Source organism: Vombatus ursinus, unplaced genomic scaffold, assembly GCF_900497805.2.
Source record: "Vombatus ursinus unplaced genomic scaffold, bare-nosed wombat genome assembly UNPS02015255.1, whole genome shotgun sequence".
Classification (NCBI taxonomy): Eukaryota; Metazoa; Chordata; class Mammalia; order Diprotodontia; family Vombatidae; genus Vombatus; species Vombatus ursinus.
Window position 1 is genome coordinate 13,829,379 of NW_020955033.1, and position 18,481 is coordinate 13,847,859.

Genomic DNA, 18,481 nt, shown 5'->3' on the forward strand with positions numbered 1-18,481 from the left:
GAGCTCTATCAACTGTACCATCTTGCTGCCTTAATGGTTCACAGGAATGGGAATATGAAAACACAATGGTCCCACGAAATATTTTGTTTTTAAGTTAAGATTTTTACAAGTCTATTGTTAGAATTTTATACCTACTCTCAGTTTTGCACCAGTCATGTGGTTTGACCAGTAGCTTAGGATATAGCTCACATCTGGGGATTCCCTACAATGGGGAAGTAAAAAGGCACTCATTGTGCAGCATGAATCAGGTGTGGGACAGCAAATTTAGTCCTACACACAAAAGAAATACTAAACACAAAAGATTCACAGCACACATTAACAGAATGACAAATAGATTTCAGCAACTGCTATTAGAATCTGCTGGGAGACTGATAATTGAACTTCATCAGAACATAAAGTAATTTGCAAGACTAAGCGTTTTACGTTTTACCTTGGTTCTGCGCTGTCCAAACAACTCCTGGTATATGCCTACTGGGAAAACTCTCCTCCCTGGACTAATGCTATCAGGAGCTGTCTTCTCCAAGAGTACTGGAGTACTTGCTGGGGACTCTGACCCAATGGGACCCAGGGACCTCTGGACTTGTTGAATTCACAAGGCAGCCTCTTAATGTGGATGTGTAAATCATGGCACTATTACTTGTTTGCCCAAGATCAAGAAAGGACAAACACAAAAAGAGCAGCCCAAACCCAGGCTCAGGCTTGCCTAGACAAGCCATGTTCTTCAGATGCCATGTACTTATGGCAGTAATTAGTCAACCAGAGGTGCTCTTAGATGTGACAAGGGGGCTTGATTTTCTTTTGGCTCCCTTGTGGGGACTTAGAGGTTTTACCCCTAACCCCTTAGGACTTGGAGTCTTTCTGCCCCATCATTATGAAAGCTGAGATATTTTGTTTCTATTACATTTCTGTGAGGTCAGTGTTTGTTTACCCACATATGCTGGACTTGTTCCTTAGAGAGTCCTATACTGTGCATAGTGTGCTGAGATGGGAGAAGAGCCGGTCCTTATCATCCACAAGTTAACTCCATTTGAAATCAGAACACCTAAGTGCCCATTACTTTCCCTATTGTTTTGACCAGATTGTGTAAACCAATTTAATCTTCCAGATTAGTTCTGGTTTTTCCAATTCTTCATTAGTTTATATTGTTCTGTGGACTTTTCATAGTTGCCTTTATTGTCTTTTAAACTATGGCGCCTAGAATTATCATTGTATCTTCAACTCATCAAGTATTTGTTCAGTGCCCAGTGTGGTATGATGGAGAGAACACTGAATTCACATTCAGTTACTGGGGACCTGAGTTTGAATCCTAATTTTGACATTTACTGCCTGAGACCTTGGTCAAGTCATTAAACCTCTCTAAGCTTCAATTTCATCATCTGTAAAATGAGGGAGCTTAGACTAGACGATTACTTTTTTTTAAGCAATTGGGGTTAAGTGACTTGCCCAGGGTCACCCAGCTAGTAAGTGTCAAGTGTTTAGTCTGAGGCCAGATTTGAACTCAGGTCCTCCTGACTTCAGGGCCAGTGCTCTATCCACTGCGCCACTTAGCTGCCCCTAGATGATCTCTTCTGAATCTAAATCTATGATTCTAAAGAGCAGGTACTGTGTGAGGAACTAGGGATATAAAAATTAAAAACAACAGCAAACTACAACCCATCCCAAAATGATATGGCCCTTGTCCTTGAGAAACTTATCTCCTACTGGGGGCAATAGGGTTCAGCCTCCAGTCCCCATGTAAAAGAACACTACACTAATGGGGAAAGAAAGCTGGTCACCACAGAGGCATGATCTGCATGTCTCAGCTATGGTAATATGCTCCCTACTCATCTGCACATCATGGCCAAGGCAATGAGTTGACAAGCATTTTATTAAACTAGGCACTGGTACTGTACTAAGTGTGAGACTTATTAAGAAACGCAAAAACAGTTCCCTCCCCCACCCCTCAATGAAATCACATTTTAATGGGGGAGACCAGATTGTCACAACTCCCATGTTCTGTTTAGGCAAGGAATAGCTGCTCCTAGATGCCTACCAAATCCAAGAGGCTAGTCAAGGCCTGTACAGTAAAGAGTAGGAGGGTGGTCTCTGGGTTCCAGTATAGCATATTTACTTATATTTGGTCTACTTCACTAATTTTTCATGCACTTCGGCTATCATTGATTGACACAAAAGCATTGTCATGTGGTGTTTTCCTCGGTGCATGGAGATTTCCCATTTCTTCCCCCAATGTCAAATATGAATTTTATTCCCATGGATTCTAACTCACTTCTCCAACTTGCAATGAGATTTCTGGATGCTTGCAAAACAAAAATGAACCTTGAAAATGGAATCAAATCAAATAAGCCAAAGGAAAAGAGAATACTCAAGGCATGTCAAATGTCTTACGTTATACTTGAAATGTCAGCAAACCTAGGCTCAGGAAAAGCAGAGAAAGGAGATCTGAATTTTTCATAAAAAATGGCTCAGCTTCAGACACCTGAAATTTATTTAAATTATTGTTGTTACTTTCTTCTGATTTTTTTTCTCCCACAGAGAGTGTTCCCGCACATGTGAACAGATCATAAATTGGAGAGTTTCAACTTTACCTTTTGTAGTATGAAGGAGGAAGACATGTACTTACCTTGCATTTCTTACTCTCTTGGTCATTTCAAGTTGAATCTTCTAGCTCACCAAAAGCAAATAGTAATTTACCCACATAACTGGGCAAGTACCAGTTTTCAAAAGTTATGGTAATAAAACATTGATTTTATTCTTCTTATTCCTTGTGCTTCCAATAAAAATGGCAAATAGGTTGTTTTTGTTTACCCTTCATTCTCAGCAATGACATCAGGAGGGTAATGACTTGACTTGCTCGTGAATTGGATGTAAGTGGGGCAGAGCTATGCAAATAGGTAACATTTTTTATACTTACCTTACTTGCAAGTCTGAATTAAAAGATGTCTTCCTGAAGAATCAGCTAGACAGTTTTGACAATAATCAACATTTTTCTTTTTAAAACCATAGGGGTTCTTTGAATGCAATCCATATCCAGTGCAAAAGCATCTGTGTTTGGTAGGTTTCTCTAGCACAATAGAGGTACTTTCTCTTCTTCTTCTTTCCCTTCCTCTGCCCTCATCTGTACCAGGTCGGAGAGTACAGTTATCTGTTCTTTATTTTTTTCACCTCTGTGACACATTCCCAATGGAATGTCAGGGTTTTGCTTAGAGGACAGATTGAGAAAAAAGGAACCACTTTCAAAATCCACAGCCAATTATAAGCTCCTGTCTTGACTATCCCCAGTATGGTCTGAGCATGATCAGAGGCTGACCTATCCCTATCCATGTGCCTATATTTTACACGAATGTCTCCCAACACTAAGAGATAAGACAAACTACTTTGAATATATACTGTCATTTTTCTCTCCAAGATGCTCAAAGTGCTGCTGAAGACAGCTTTTGATGCCTGCAACATATTATGGCATAAGAAAGGGTGACAGTGAAATATTGGGAGAGAGTGAAATGTTGATTTTAAAAAATCAGATTTAGTTTCAGTTCTCTCCACCCCCAGTGACATACCTTTATTTTCTTGTAGCTCTGAGTCCAGCAACTATGATTTGTGGATAATGCTTTGACTTATACTAAATAATTAAGAAAATATTCACGAAACAGAAATTTGGCAAAAAATATTTTAATATAACAAAGTTCCATTGTTAAAGGATACACATTTGCTATTTAGAATTAATAATACATACAAATAAAAATATCCAACTTTTTTCTTGTTGTCTTTACCTCAAATTTTACTTTGGTGAAAAAAAGTACCAAAATAAGAAACATCTTAGTGTTGAATTGAATTCAACGTGGAAACTCAAAGAACAGCACCTTTTCAACCTAAAACATAATTCATCTTAATTTTTCATTTATATAAACATCTTATTTAAACAAAATTCCACTCCCCACAGCAAACAGAAACCTTTCCCCCTAAGTATTCATAAAGCTATGGAACCAGAAAGGACCTATAGATCATCTAGTCCAACCACCTAATTTTGCTGATAGAGAAACTGAGGCAAAAGGAGGTATGGGAAGTCACGCAGCCAGTTAATGATAGTGGTAGGACTATGATCCACATTTTTGGGTTCCTAATCTAATACTCTTTCCATTATACTATACAAATTCCTATTGTTTTTTTTTCTGTTTCTTGTTAATGTAATAAAACACATTCTTACTACATAAGAAGTTTGATATTCTAGGATTAGGAAGGAGGTAAAACTACCCTGAAGGTGCATAGATAGACACTTTGACCACTGATGAAAAATGGTGCACTTTCATATATATAGTGCCAAAGTTGTGTATTCCCTAGACCCAGTTTCTTTTTGACAGTCTTCCCAATGGCAGCACTATGTCAGCTTTCTCTTTACTACTGCTGTTATATCGACAGTGGCACTCTTGTGCTTCAAGGTAAGCCACTTCTACCTCTTTGATGAAAGAGTAGGGCAGATCTTATCCTGGAGAAGACCTTCAGTAAATACTTATCAAGTTGCACTGAATGTCTTTCACTTATTCAGCACTCGAACTTTTATTAAGGGCCATAGGAGAGAGAACTGCAGGGTGTTCATTCACCTCTATGAATTGTAGAGTTGGTGCTCTCCTACAGAGAACAATTCTGAAATTCCATAATAAGCAATTCTCAAATTCTGTTACTTTCCATTGAATCTGAAGGAAGTAACAAAATATCTGCTGGACTATGTCTAGAAACTGCGGAGAAAAGCAAATATACATTTTATGAAAAATGAGAAGTTATGGAGTTTGACAGTAATCTTTTAGGGTCTCAAATAAGGTAAGAGTATGCATAAAAGGGTGGGCTATGCCAGTCTCTATAATCTAACGGTTGAATTTCTTGAATGAGTGGGAAGGCTTGAAAAACTAAGAGAACAATATTCAACTTCATGGCAATATGTTCTAACCTTTCAAAGCTCAATTCACCCTCCTCTGGCAGGGCACAGAATTGCTGCATTTATCATAGCTGTAGAGCTAGTGCCACTAGCATTTAAAAAGTGGCCCTTGCTGATGCCTTGCCACATCCATGTGATTTTTCAGAAAGTGATCTGGTGATGAGTTTTCCAGAAAGACTGTTTAGGATGCCAATGAATATGTCTATCACAATCACGGGCCACCTACTATGAGAATCCTCATGTCATCCCCATTATGTGCTGACCACCTAGACAGATGACATCTTTCCACTAACACTTTTTTTTTTTAAAAATGGAGCCCTTTTCCAAAGACTTATTACCATGCTTACCTCTCACTATGAGAAGTACTTGAAGCCATAAATGTCAACTATAGAATGGAACCTTTGGATTCTTTCAAGGTGTTAGAATATATTAGCTATTGCTCACAAATCAACAACAGTTTGTTTACATACTTCTAATATTTCTTAAATATTTCAGCATGTCCTAAATATACAATTTGCTTATTTTCTGATAAGTATGGGAGATCTAACAAAAGCTCAATGCATAAAAACAGTACTTTCATATATCTGTTTTACACAAATGTCTCCCAACACCAGAGATGAGACAGATGACATTGAACATATACTATTATTTTTCTCTCCTAGCAGCTCAAAGTGCTTCTGAAGACAGCTTTTGATGCCTACAACATAGTAAGGCATAAGAAAGAGTGACAGTCAAGAAGAAACCCCATTTCTCCTGTCTTCAAAGTTGGGGCTGAACTCTCTTCCAAAAAGCATTGCTTTTGGAAGTATGTATCTACTAATTTTACCTTCATTAATTTTTTTTTTTGTTAGGACCTCTAATTTTATTAGGTTAAGGAAAGCCTGGTCTAGAAACTCCCTCCACCAGTACATATGAGCAACTTGTTTGTAACTTAGTGTCTTAGAGAGTAGTATGGGTGACTACTAGATAAAGTGATTTACCCATGATCACAGAGCCAGTACATGTCAGAGACAGAACTGGAACCCGGGTCTTCCTGACTCTGTGGGTGGTCCTCTGTGTACTATGCTATGCTGCCCTTATTGGCATTGCAAAAAGAGAATGATTCAAAACTTCACACAGTTTTGCCTGGTGAAAATGTTACTAGGTTTCTTTTTGATGTCAGAATTCCCATAATTCAAGTACTGTTTTTATATCAACCACAACAACATATTATTGTCTGAGTTAAAGAATTTGGGTCATAATCCTAGTCATTGGATAAAAACAGCCAATAATGTCTTTGGGCTATGTAATAGGACAAAATGGCCAAGTTTTGTCATTATTCCATTCCAGTTAATCTTGGTCATATCAGTCGAGAACATGGATCCTCTGTGCAGGTCACATTACATGACCCTGCCAACTGAGCAGAACCATGTAAATTGCCTTGAATGCCAGAAACACCTGAAATGGGGCAAATCACTCTTTCTGTCACTGTCACATTTTCTGTGAGCTGAGGATCAAAGACTACACTGGAAGGCTGAAGGAATGAACTAGAAGCAGTATAAGATTCAGTCATCAAGAAATTGCCCTGGAGCAAAGGATCAGGTATTGGAATTGCAGGCTGCAAGATAGACCCAGAAGCAGAGAGAGTCGAAGTTTCATTGCTATAGAAAGTTGATCCTGCAGCAAGTTGACAGGTAACATTGGTGGTAGGCTGACAGGTAACATTGGTGGTAGACTGACAGGTAACATCGGTGGTAGGCTGACAGGTAACATTGGTAATAGGCTGACAGGTAGCATTGGTGGACATAGCAGATGCTGACAGTGATCCAGGTATTTCAGTTGTACTAATGTTTGTTTTCCCAGGTACCTGAGAGAGTTTGGTTTCATCATCGATACCCATGCTTATATCTGCCAGCTTCTTAAATTTTGGCCCTAAGGAATCCAAAAAGCTCTCATCAAAATCATCTGCAATAAAACTACAGCAGCCTATGGGAGAACTAGGAGGTTCTACTCCTTCATCATCATAGATTAAGAGGCAGTCACTTATTCCTTGACTGTCATCTTCCTCTGTGCAGGCAAATGCTTTCTAAAAACAGAGAAAAGTAGAGAAAAATGAAGTATTTAAAAAAAATTAATTTGATCACATGTTGGTCCTTGTTATGCTCTCCAGGGTCAAGCAAAACAACTATAATCCATCTTATATAAGACAATCCTTCAACCTTTGGACTGGAATGATATCCTTGGCATTCAAATTATATTTCAGACTTCTTTGCACAGACACTGGTGCTACAAAACAGATGTGGTTGGTATTTACCACAGATACACTACTTGTCTGGTTACCAAAAAAAAGTTACCAGGGGATAGATAATTGTCAGAGTTTGTTGGGGATGGGAAACAGCATGGGAGAAGAGATAGTTTTAATTTTTAAGCTATTAGAAATATCATTGTCTTCCCAATCTGAAAGATACAAGCACTGGATGGGGTGATGTCTAAGATCCCTTCTAGCTTTCTTGATCCCTGTGAACTATATTTTTCATACAGGTACAGAACTAGCCTTCTTATAATTTTAGAGCCCAACCTTTTCAGAGACCTTTATAGCTTAACAAAAATGTAATGACTAGCCTGAGTGCTCACCTATGTCAAGGTAAATTTTCTTCAGTAAAAGGGTCTTAGTAAAAAACGAACAAACAACCCCCCCAAACAATAACAAAAAACTCCTTCCTGATAGTTTTCCATAGAGCACACTTCACGTGAAGCTCTGTGTTCCAACAACCTAATTGTCTGAAAGTCATTTCTTAAGAAATGACTGTGGACTTCTTGCACTTTTAAAAGAGGATTTCCAAGGGGAGCCATAAATTGCTGTACTTCAAGAAGTACAGAAACCAAGGGCATTGTTCCAGTGATCAAAAGGTGTGCTACCTTTGTCTTCTTTCCAGAAGCACTCACCAATGATGTGTTGATGAAATGCAAGTTGTACTTCCAGTTTGAGTGAAAGATGAGTAGCCTGAGAAACATCTCTTTTTGTTCTAATATATTAGAGAAGATACAATTTTCATGTATAGGACAGGGAAAATGGCTCTATTAAGGAAGCCGGGCGGGGGGGAAATTGATGAGATGGATGCTATTGATACTAACATCAAGTATCTTGTAATTTGAAGAAAACAGTATAGCAAAGAAAGGAAAAGAGAAGAAAGTCTGAATTGCTGAAGTTACATAATAGGTATGAAACCCTCCCAGTGAAATGCAAATGTAGACCATCGCTAATAAAAGCATGTGCTAATAAAGATTCACAGATAACAGGTGCTATGAAACATGTTACAGAAACCAAGAGGAAGAAAAACATTGTGCTAGTTGGTGACTCCCTATTGAAGGATTAAAAAACAGCTATATGTAGATCTGGCATGGATAATTAACCAATATATTGTCTTCATGGATTATGCAGTTGACATGTGACTGAGACGTTGCCAGGACTTATTAAGCCTAATACCAGCTACCCACTGCTGTTATGTGGGAACGTTGAAGTCACTAGATTTCACATAGTTTGTGTTTTTTAAAAATCTCTTTTTTTTAAAAAGTCAGGTTTTGAAAGAGATAGTATATTAGAGGCAAGTAGGTTTTTTTTTTGTTTGTTTTTCTTATCCATCTGAATTAACAGTGTGATATGGCAGCTCAAAGATCTAATGCCATCTTAGCTGCCTCAACAGAAACCCAGAGTCCAGCCCTAGGGAGGCTAGGGTTGTTTTGCACTCTGGGCTAGTTGGCCCACCTTTGGAGTGCTGTGTTCAGTCCTGGCTGCCATATTTTAGAAAAGGCACTCACAAACTAGCAGACATCTTGAGAATGATGACTAGAATAGTGAGAAGCCTCAAGACTATATCATTATGAGGTATGATTCAGTCTACTGAGAATATTCACTTTGGAAAAGAAAACACTTAGAAAGGATAGGCCAGCTGTATTCAAGTATTTGTAAGGTCATCTTATGAAAGAGAAGATAGACATCTTGTGTAATACTAGAGGGCAGAAGAAGAACCAATGGGTAGAAGTTATAGGGATAAAAGAATAAACTTTCTAACAATTATGTTTATTCCTAAATGCAGCATTCTATTTTGTTAGATAGTTAGGTCTTTTCTTATCACTAGAAGTATTCTAGGAGAAATTATTGCATGACCAAGTACTAGAATCACACCTGTACAGTTTTAGATCATTTAGAGACATTAGGACAAGAAATTAGACCAAAAGAGGCTAAATGAGTTATTCAGAGTCACACAGTAAGTTAATGGTAACATCAGGACTAGAACCTAGGTCTCTTAGCTTTCAATACAGTCCTTTTTCATTACACCGTTGTCAAGGATACTGGAGAGCATTCTTTCTTGACCTAGCTGATCTCTAAGACTCCTTCTAATATATATTTCTATGGCTCTAATTGTGAGTTCTGGTGTTGATATTGATACAGACCAAAAATTCCTATCTCATGAAGGCATTGTTTATATTCACTAGGTGGTTCAGAGCAAAGATCATAGGATCCTACATCTAGCTAGAAGGGACCTTAGAGATTACTACTAGTCCAACCCTCTCTTAGTACAGATAAGGAAACTGAGGCTAGTGGAGGTGATATGATTTGCCCAAAGTGACCCACAAAGTATCAGAGATAAGATTTGAACCTAGGTCATTTGACTCCAAAGCCAACAAGAAGATTTGAGTTTATTTATAGTCTATACAATCATATATACCTGACTCACACACCCCTCCAAATATAAGGAAATCAGGCTCTTCATTATAGGAGTCTATTTAGGGCAGTAATCCTTAGTAATAGGGCATTGGCTTTCGTTTATCTCTCTAGCGTATTAATGAAAACATCATTAACAGAGTACAATGATTTTTCTAATGATACAGCATTGATTAAGCATTTCCTATGTGACAGGTACTTTATAAGTGCCGGGGATACAAATACAAGCCAGCGAGATAGTATCTGTTCTCAAGGACCTTACCTTTTAAGCGGGGGATAAAACACATAAAGGAACATGAGAAAGGGTGGGGAGTAGGTACTTGTGTTTCAGCACAGTGTGGAAATGGCAAGAAAGTGGCATGGAGGTCTGGTTTTGGGCAGGATTAGGTGAAAGCTCACCAATCAGAGCTGAGTTTCTCTATGAAACTCTCTTGGTCCACACGGGGACTGATCCTGAAACACTGACCTTATTCGAACCATGTCCCAGCATTCTTAACACTTTTTATCTTAGCTAATTTAGATAGAAACACATTTTAAAAACATGTTTTGAGATTTGAGCTTTCTATAAAGCTCCTTACAAAAGCAGATTAGGACCCAAAGAAAAGGCTTTCAATGTGATATCTTATCCCGTAGCCACAAAAAATTTGACCCAATTACCTGAGAGAAATAGGTGTCTAGGAAAGTCACATTGACGCCTCCTTCAGGATATTCCCTAACGGTTCCTCCAGTGGAATGTCTTGTCTTCATTGTTCCTGAGTACCCAGCCCCTCCCAGGCCTGTGGTTCCTCCTGACCCCGAAGCTGCTCTAAGTCTGGTTGTTAATTCTATGCCGCGAGTTCCTTCTACGATGGTCTCTGCTGCGTAGGCATTTGTGCAAACTTCTAAAAATAGGGGGAAAAATTATATTCAGTGCTGTGATGGATCATCACCCTTTGCTGTTTGACTTTTGATTTCTGGGGTTATTATTCAGGAAGTAAATCCACAATGGGAGAGAAAATGCAATTCTGTATCTAAAAGAGCATAAGCATATTCTGTCGCTGCTATTTGTCAGAAGCAGAAGTGGGGCACTAGGGAAAAAAGAACTCTAGAAGAAATTAAAATTAATTGGAAACTATAGATGAATATTAAAAATTGTTTTAAAAGATAATTTTGGTCTGGATCTGTGAATTTATTAATCTGGGGAACTCCTGGTATAGACATTTCTACCACTGATTCAGATCAATTCCTCAATTCAGTATATTCAAAGACCTTACATTTTAATGGAGGGAAGAAAACACATAAAGAAATATTGGAAAGGCAGGCAGGGAGGAAGGGTAGTGGTACTTGAGTTCCAGCATGGCATGGATATGGTGGAAAAGTGGCATTGATTAACTGCTTACTTGATTAACTCCAGATCATAGATCTGGAGGTAGAAAGGACATTAGCAGCCATCTAGTTCAACCTCCTTATTTTACAGATGAGGAAGTTGAGATTTAGGATCATAGAGAAATTTGCCCAGGGTTGTACAGGTAATGTCAGAGGCAGGATTTGAACCCAAGTCCTCTCATTCCAGAACCAATATTCTTTCCACTGTACCATGCTGCCTCATCTATATAGGCAGGACAGTGCTAAGAGCTGGGGATACAAAGACAAAAAATGATACAGTCCTTATCCTCAACAAGCTTATATTTTACCTGAAATAGGGTAGGGTAACCACATACATAGGATAAGCAAATGCAAAATAACTACAAAATAAATGTACTTTTTTTTGGGAGGGGTTCCTAGTTGTACTAACAACTAGGAAGATCAGGACAGGCCTCATGTAGCACTTCAGTTGACACTTGAACTGGGGGGTAGGAATTCCAAAGAGTGAAGATAACGATAGAAAACGTTCTAGGCATAGGGGGCACAGCCTGTGCAAATACATGGAGGTAGGAAAAGGAATGCTGTGTCCAGGGAATAGCAAGTAGATCAATTGGTTGGAATGTAGAATGAATGAAAGGCAGTAATGTGGAACCTGTCTTGAAAGATTAGCTGGAGTCAGTCTGAAAGGATTTTAAATTTCAAATAGAGGAGTTTATATTTTATCAAAGAAGCAATAGGAAACTACTGAAGTATCAGGGTTTCTGAGTTGAATAATCAGACAGGTACTATAGGAATAGTCATCTGGCAACTTTTTGGAGGATAGATTGGTGAAAAGAGAGAGCAGAGATAGGTGGAGGTTATTGCAATAGTCCATGGAAGTCTATAGAAGAGGTAATGATAATCTGAAATAGAGTGATATTCCTATATGTGGGGGTGGGGAGAGAGAAAAAGAGAGAGAGGGAAAGAGGGAGAGAGAGAGAGACAGAGACAGAGACAGAGTCAGAGACAGAGACAGAGACAGAGACAGAGAGACAGAGAGATGTGAGACAGAGGTAAAAGCAGCAGTGTGATAGAGCAGGCTTGATCCAGCTCATGGGAGCTGATTGTTAAATTTTCATTATGAACATTTACAAGTCAGAAATCAGCAAATGCATCAAAATCAGAGCTTGCTTTATTGTTTTGTTGGTTATCTAGACTTAAGAAAGTGAAGGGGGAAATGTTAGTAATACAACTTAAACTTAAAGTATGTATTAAAAATTTACCAGCACACTTCTGGGTAGAGACAATATTTGGCAACTCATTTAGATATGGGGACAGAAGGAGAGTAAAAAGTAAAGATTTGCTCCAAATTTGCCAACTGGGTGACTTGATGGATAGTGGTATCTTTGACAGAAATAGGAAAGTTAAGAAGAGAGGCAGGTTTTACTTGGGGAGTTGGTGAAGATGATGAGTTATATTTTAGACATGTTGAGTTTGAGATACTTATGGAATCCAGGCGGACTTATTTGGTAGTTTATGGTCTTAGGAAATGGCCTAGTGGGGTGCTGATAAGTTAAGTGACTTGACTGTAGTTATACAGCTAGTATGTGTCACAACTGGCTAGATCCAGTCTCCCAGATTGGCTTTCTATCCACTACAACATGCTGCCTCTCATTTTTAGATAACAGTGAGAAATATAATGGGAAAGGGCAATAGAACACACAATTGTGGAAACCAACCTGCATAATGCAAATTTACTGTCTAGGAAAAAAATAATATAAATATTCACTCACCAGAATTTTCCATGAATTCAGTTCCATTGGCTGTTATTGGAGGCACACAAATATTTGTGATTTCCTACAAAAAAATTATTATTTTAAAATGAATTGCTATGATTTTATAATGATATGTATATAATAACATTCTACAAATGATGGGAATACATGGAATATGTTTTTATGGGAGTAATAATTTCTGTCATTTTTTTCACTCAAGAACAGAAAACCCTATGAGACCTAGTGATGGCTCCAAGTCTAATGGTGAGATCCCCAAACCATGTACATTTTGCTCCTCATTCTTCCTTCTTCTCTTGCCCTCCTCAAAACCAAATCTGGTTTTCTCTATGACATCTAAATGAATATTTTACAAACTAAGTACACACCTTATCTTGTGGCTGGGCACCTTCTATTCCCCATTGGTGAATTGTTCCTTCTGATCCATCTGGCACAGGAACAAATCCAGATCCAACCCCACCCAGACCTCCTGCTCCACAGTCACAAAATAGTAGCAGAAGGGGGGCCACTACAAGAAATGAAAAAAAAATTCAGTCATTTGAAATAATTGAAAATTATAGCTGAACATCCAAAAGAAGCCAGTGAGAGCTATAATAATGACATTGTGTAGCACTTTACAGGTGTAATTTCATTTGTTTCTAGCTAATAATAACAACTAATTCACTAAACAAATAGTTAGCTAATAATATGTAGTACCTAGGGTAGCTAGGTGGCACAGTGCGTAGAGCACCGGCCCTGAAGTCAGGAGGACCTGAGTTCAAATTTAGCCTCAGACCAAACACTTGACACTAGCTGTGTGACCCTGGGCAAGTCACTTAACCCCAACTGCCTTAAAAAAATAATAATAAATAGTACCTTAAATTTTGCAAAACACTTTACAAATATTTTGTTTGATCCTCATAAGAACCCTACGAGGCAAATAGTTTATTATTATTATTTTACTGGTGAGGAACTAAGGCAAATTGAGGTTAAGTGACTTACCCAGCTTCAAATGTCTGAGGCATGATTTGAACTCGTCTTCCTGCCTCGAGGCCCAGGTCTCTGTGTATTACATGATCTAGCTGCCTAGCAGTGTCATAGTAAGTATTATAAATCTCATTTTACAAAAAAAGAAACTGAGGCTGAGTGCTTATGTGATTTTTTTTCTTCCCAGTGTGGCACAACTAGTGAGTATCTGAAGCAGGATTTGAATCCAGGTTTTCTGGACTCCAAATCCATTGTTGTGTTTGCTATACCATGAGCTAAATAATTTGTGTTGTTGCCTACATGGGTAAACTACATCATTTGCTTGGAGGTGAAAAGATAAACATTGTTGTCAAATGACAAGCCACACCTTCAAATTCTCCAGAGACCATTTCCCCCCGTGAGTACTTATGTTGGAAAATGGTCATGGTTCTTCATACTGAAATCAGCATTCGATTTTTTTTTTGTTATTGATAGATATGTTTTACGTGCAAGCTAGTTACAGCAGTCAGCTCCTGCATGTAGGTAACACTATGCGGAAAGGCATTCTACACAAAAATATTGCATTCAAAAGAAGTTTCCAAAATAAGTTTCTCCATTTTGCAAGCTTGGAAATACTCAATTAAATTTCCATGTTAGAAGTAGAATAGAATAACGGAATGTAATACTTACACAGCAACATCAACAGGCCAAGAAGGAGCAGACCGATGCCAGCAGGACCAAGGCCTACCGATGGTGTCCCTGTTTGCTTGTTACTGTCGTCAGGTCTGATACTTGGAGAAGGAACTCTATTAAAACACACTTGCTTCTCATCACAGTCACAGGCTTGTAATTCCAGAGTCTCTGGTATTTCACAACTTATACCTTCCCTGTCTGTAACTATGAGAGAAAGTGGATGTGTTCCAGAAGATAGTGCTCTCTGGGCTCTCAGATTTGCAGAGGTATCTACAGAGAAAAAAAAAGCCACAAGGGATAATGATTGTTGTTACAAATTTAAAATTGACTTCTTATGATAATATTCAAGGAGGCCAAAGTAGCTGTTCCGCTACTAAAGAATTCCTCCTACTAAAGTCCTCCTCTCATACCTCACTGGGGCATGGAGCTGACCCTTGACCTACAAGGCTGTACCAGTGGCATGCCAAGTTTTGTGGGTCCTACAGAGTTAGAAAGGCTTAGAATTCTTGCCCTGTGACAGACTAGACTAAAGGCCATCTAATCTTAATTCAGAAGGCTCATCACCAGAGGCCCTTAGGTTGTGATTTTTTTTGTTGTTGTTCCTAACAACTCATGAGACAGTACCAAGTTGGGGAGGGACTACCCATATTAATAAAATCCTGGAAAGTCTTAAAATCCTTTTGATATTGTTTGGATTAAAATGGTCTGGAGACTAGCAAAGATGCCAGAGTAAGATGAAACAGTACAGCCCAGTTCTATACCCACTTACCTTTCTCCCCACAACTACTCTGACTAAGCTTTCAAAAGAACAGAGGAACAGCATGGTGATTGGGAAATCTAAGAAGAAGTTGAAATGATCTATTCGTTCTTTTTTTTTTTATTTTTAGACAATTGGGGTTAAGTAAGTTGCCTAGGGTCACACAGCTAGTATCAAGTGTTTGGTCTGAGTTCAGATTTGAACTCAGGTCCTCTTGACGTCAGGGCCTGTGCTCTATCTATTGCGCCACCTAGCTGCTCTTGATCTGTTCACTCTTAAATAATTATTTGGGCCTTTCAGAGATTGCTTACAGGACTGTAATTTATATGACATCGTGAGATTGAAGTAGAACTTTATTTTTATTTTTTCTCCAAGTTTATCCAATATCTTAGCAAGTTTACCATATATTTTTTATTGTTTATTTGGTGGCCTGGGTATTGGTCACAGAACTTTCAGCTCAGGTTGGCACTAAATCTTGTGTGGTCATGCTAAAATAATCTCTTTTTGGAGCTGAAATTCATGTATTCTGATTATGTGCAAACCTGACTTGGTGAGAGAAAGTCATTTTACTTAACAAATATTTATTGAGTATCTATCATGTTCATACCATGGTGGACATAGTGGGGATACAAAGAAAGGTGTGGCACCAAACCTACTCTCAAGGAAAGAGGAATAAGAGAGAAATAAATATACAAAAATAACCGATATAAAGGAGAGCAGAATATGTGCACAGGAGAGATACACATAATAGTAAAGTATAAGAAATTTGGAGTCATTTTTACCTGGGAATGCTTCATGAAGGAGTTACCACTTGAATTGTACTCTGAAAGAAGGGAGAGACCTCAACAGATGGAGGTATAAGGGGGAGTGGGTGGAATATATTTTAGACTTACAGGATCATATTAGCAATGGCAAAGGCATGGTAAAGTATAGGATGAGAAAAAGTGATAGAGTAGTCCATTCTGGCTGGAATATAGAATAAGTGGGAACAGTATGAGATAAGCCTGAAAAGGTAGATTGGAGCCAAATTGTAGGAGGCCTGGAATGCCAGCACCATGTATTTATATTTTATTCAGTAGGCAATAGGAAGTTGTTGCAGGTTTTTGAAGAGAGTAATGACATCTTCAGAGTAAGGCAGGGATATTTTCCCCTGTCATTACAAATGTTTAATTTTTTTTCTTTTCATAAATTTATTTGTATGTTTATTTATTTTTAATTTTCAACATTCACTTTTATAAGATTTATAAGATTATAAGATTTATAAGTTCTAATTTTTCCCCCTACCTTCCCACCCCAATCCCCAAGATAGCATGCAATCTGATGTAGGCTATACTGGGGTAGAGAACCTGTGGCCTTGAGGTCACTTGTGGCCTTCTAGATTCTTGGGTGCAGCCTTTTGACTGAGTCCAAGTTTAATAGAACAAATACTTTTATTAAGGGGATTTGTTCTGTGAAGTTTGGATTCAGTCAAAGGGCCTCACTTGAGGACCTAGAGTGCCACATGTGGCCTCGAGGCTGCAGGTTCCCCACCCCTGTATATGTACAATCATATTAAACATATTTCCACATTAGTCATGTTTTGAAAGAAGAATTAGAACAAAAGGAAAAAAAAACCCATAAGAAAGAAAAAACACACACAATAAAAGAGAGAAATAGTATGATCTGCATTCAGACTCCCTAGTTCTCTCTCTGGATGTGGATAGGTTTTTCCATCATGAGTCTTTTGGAATTGTCTTAGGTTACTGCATTGCTGAGAAGAGCTAAGTCTATCAAAGTTGGTCATAGCACAATGTTGCTGTTATGGTGTACAATGTTCTCCTGGTTTTGCTCACTTCACTGAGTATCAGTTCATGCAAGTGTTTCCAGGTTTTCCTGAAATCTGCCTGCTAATCATTTCTTCTTCTTTTTTTTTTTTTTTTGCTCATCATTTCTTATGGAACAATAGTATCCCATAACATTCATATATCACAACTTGTTCAGCCATTCTCCAATGGATGGCCATCCCCTCAATTTCCAATTCTTTGCCACCACAAAAAGAGCTGCTATAAATATTTTTGTATGTATGGGTGTAAGGCAGGAATATTACTTGGAGAAAGGATTAGAAGCAGGAGAGACTAGAGCTGGGAAAAGCAGTTAGGAGGATTACATAGTAATCCAGGTGAAAAAACACAAGGTACTTAATTAAGCATTCTGGTAGGAGCCAAAATCAGGGAATGGGTGGGAGGGATATTGTGAAGGGAGGACTAATTGATAAGACTTGGCAACTGATTAGATATAAGGGGTGGTAGAAGGGATAGAGTAGAAGATGACTTCATGGCTATGAGCCTAGTTAACTGGGAGGAGGGTGGCATGATCAAGAGAAACAGAAAAGTTAGGAGGAAGATTTGATTTAGGGAAGAAGATAATGAGGTTAGTTTTGGACCTGTTGGATTCGATATGCCAACATTACAGGTAGGTAGATATATCCAGCACATATCTTGAGATGTAAGGAGAGGTTGGGGTGGATAGATGGCACAAGAGTAGCCACATGAGTGGATGAGATCATCAGGGAAAGGGTAGAGAGAGACAGTCATAGAGCAGGACCTCAGCATCAACAAAGAGTGAAAGCCATTGGTACATGTAGAAATGGTATTACATTCTGGTTGCTTCTGTTATACAGTGTGAAAAAGACATGTGGCTAGGTTCACTTAAATCAGTTCACCGGATTTTATTTGGTAGGCAATGGGGAGCCAGTGAAGGTTTTTGTCTTTAATTTTTTTTTTTAAACTAGAGAAGTGACGTGATGAGAATATCTCATTAACAAGACAAGCTACCTTCCACTCAGGCAGTGGAATGGTCATATTTGATCTTGAAGGGGTTTTCTGGTTGTCATTGGACAGGGCCTACTAAATGAGCTCTTGCCAATGATCTGGAAATGAATAAGAAGCATTTTTTTATTTGTGAATGGACAATTCATTTTCTGTTTATAGTAATTCTTTTTGGGGCAGTAAAGATCTGGAAACTAGATGGCGAGGAACACTTATCAATTGGGAATGGCTGAACAAATTATGGTATATGAATGTAATAGAATATTATTCTGCCATAAGAAATAACAAAGGGGACAATTTCAGGGAAACCTGAGAAGGCATATGAATTGGTAGAGTGAAGTGAACAGAAGCAGGAGAATAATTGATATGATAATGACAACATTGTAAAGGCAACCTTGAACAATTTAAGAACTCTCGTCAGTGCAATGACCAACCACTGTTTGATAACACCACTAATGATCCACACTACCTGCCTCTTGACAGAGTGGTGACAGATTCAAGATTTAGAATGAGATCCACATTTTTGGACAG

At 38.4% G+C, this 18,481-nt stretch overlaps 1 protein-coding gene across 1 annotated transcript in view; it reads right to left on the bottom strand.

The window, feature by feature from the left end:
* Nucleotides 1–5,222: 5,222 nt before the first annotated feature.
* The window catches only part of LOC114031795 (desmoglein-3-like), a 50,660-nt gene continuing 37,401 nt past the window's right edge, over nucleotides 5,223–18,481 (bottom strand). The window contains exons 12-16 of the mRNA XM_027846931.1: nucleotides 14,384–14,656; nucleotides 13,117–13,256; nucleotides 12,749–12,812; nucleotides 10,290–10,513; nucleotides 5,223–6,992 (exon numbers count right to left, since the gene is read on the bottom strand). Of these exons, the coding sequence (XP_027702732.1) occupies nucleotides 6,267–6,992; nucleotides 10,290–10,513; nucleotides 12,749–12,812; nucleotides 13,117–13,256; nucleotides 14,384–14,656 (1,427 nt within the window). The 3' untranslated portion in view covers nucleotides 5,223–6,266. The remainder of the gene's footprint in view (nucleotides 6,993–10,289; nucleotides 10,514–12,748; nucleotides 12,813–13,116; nucleotides 13,257–14,383; nucleotides 14,657–18,481) is intronic.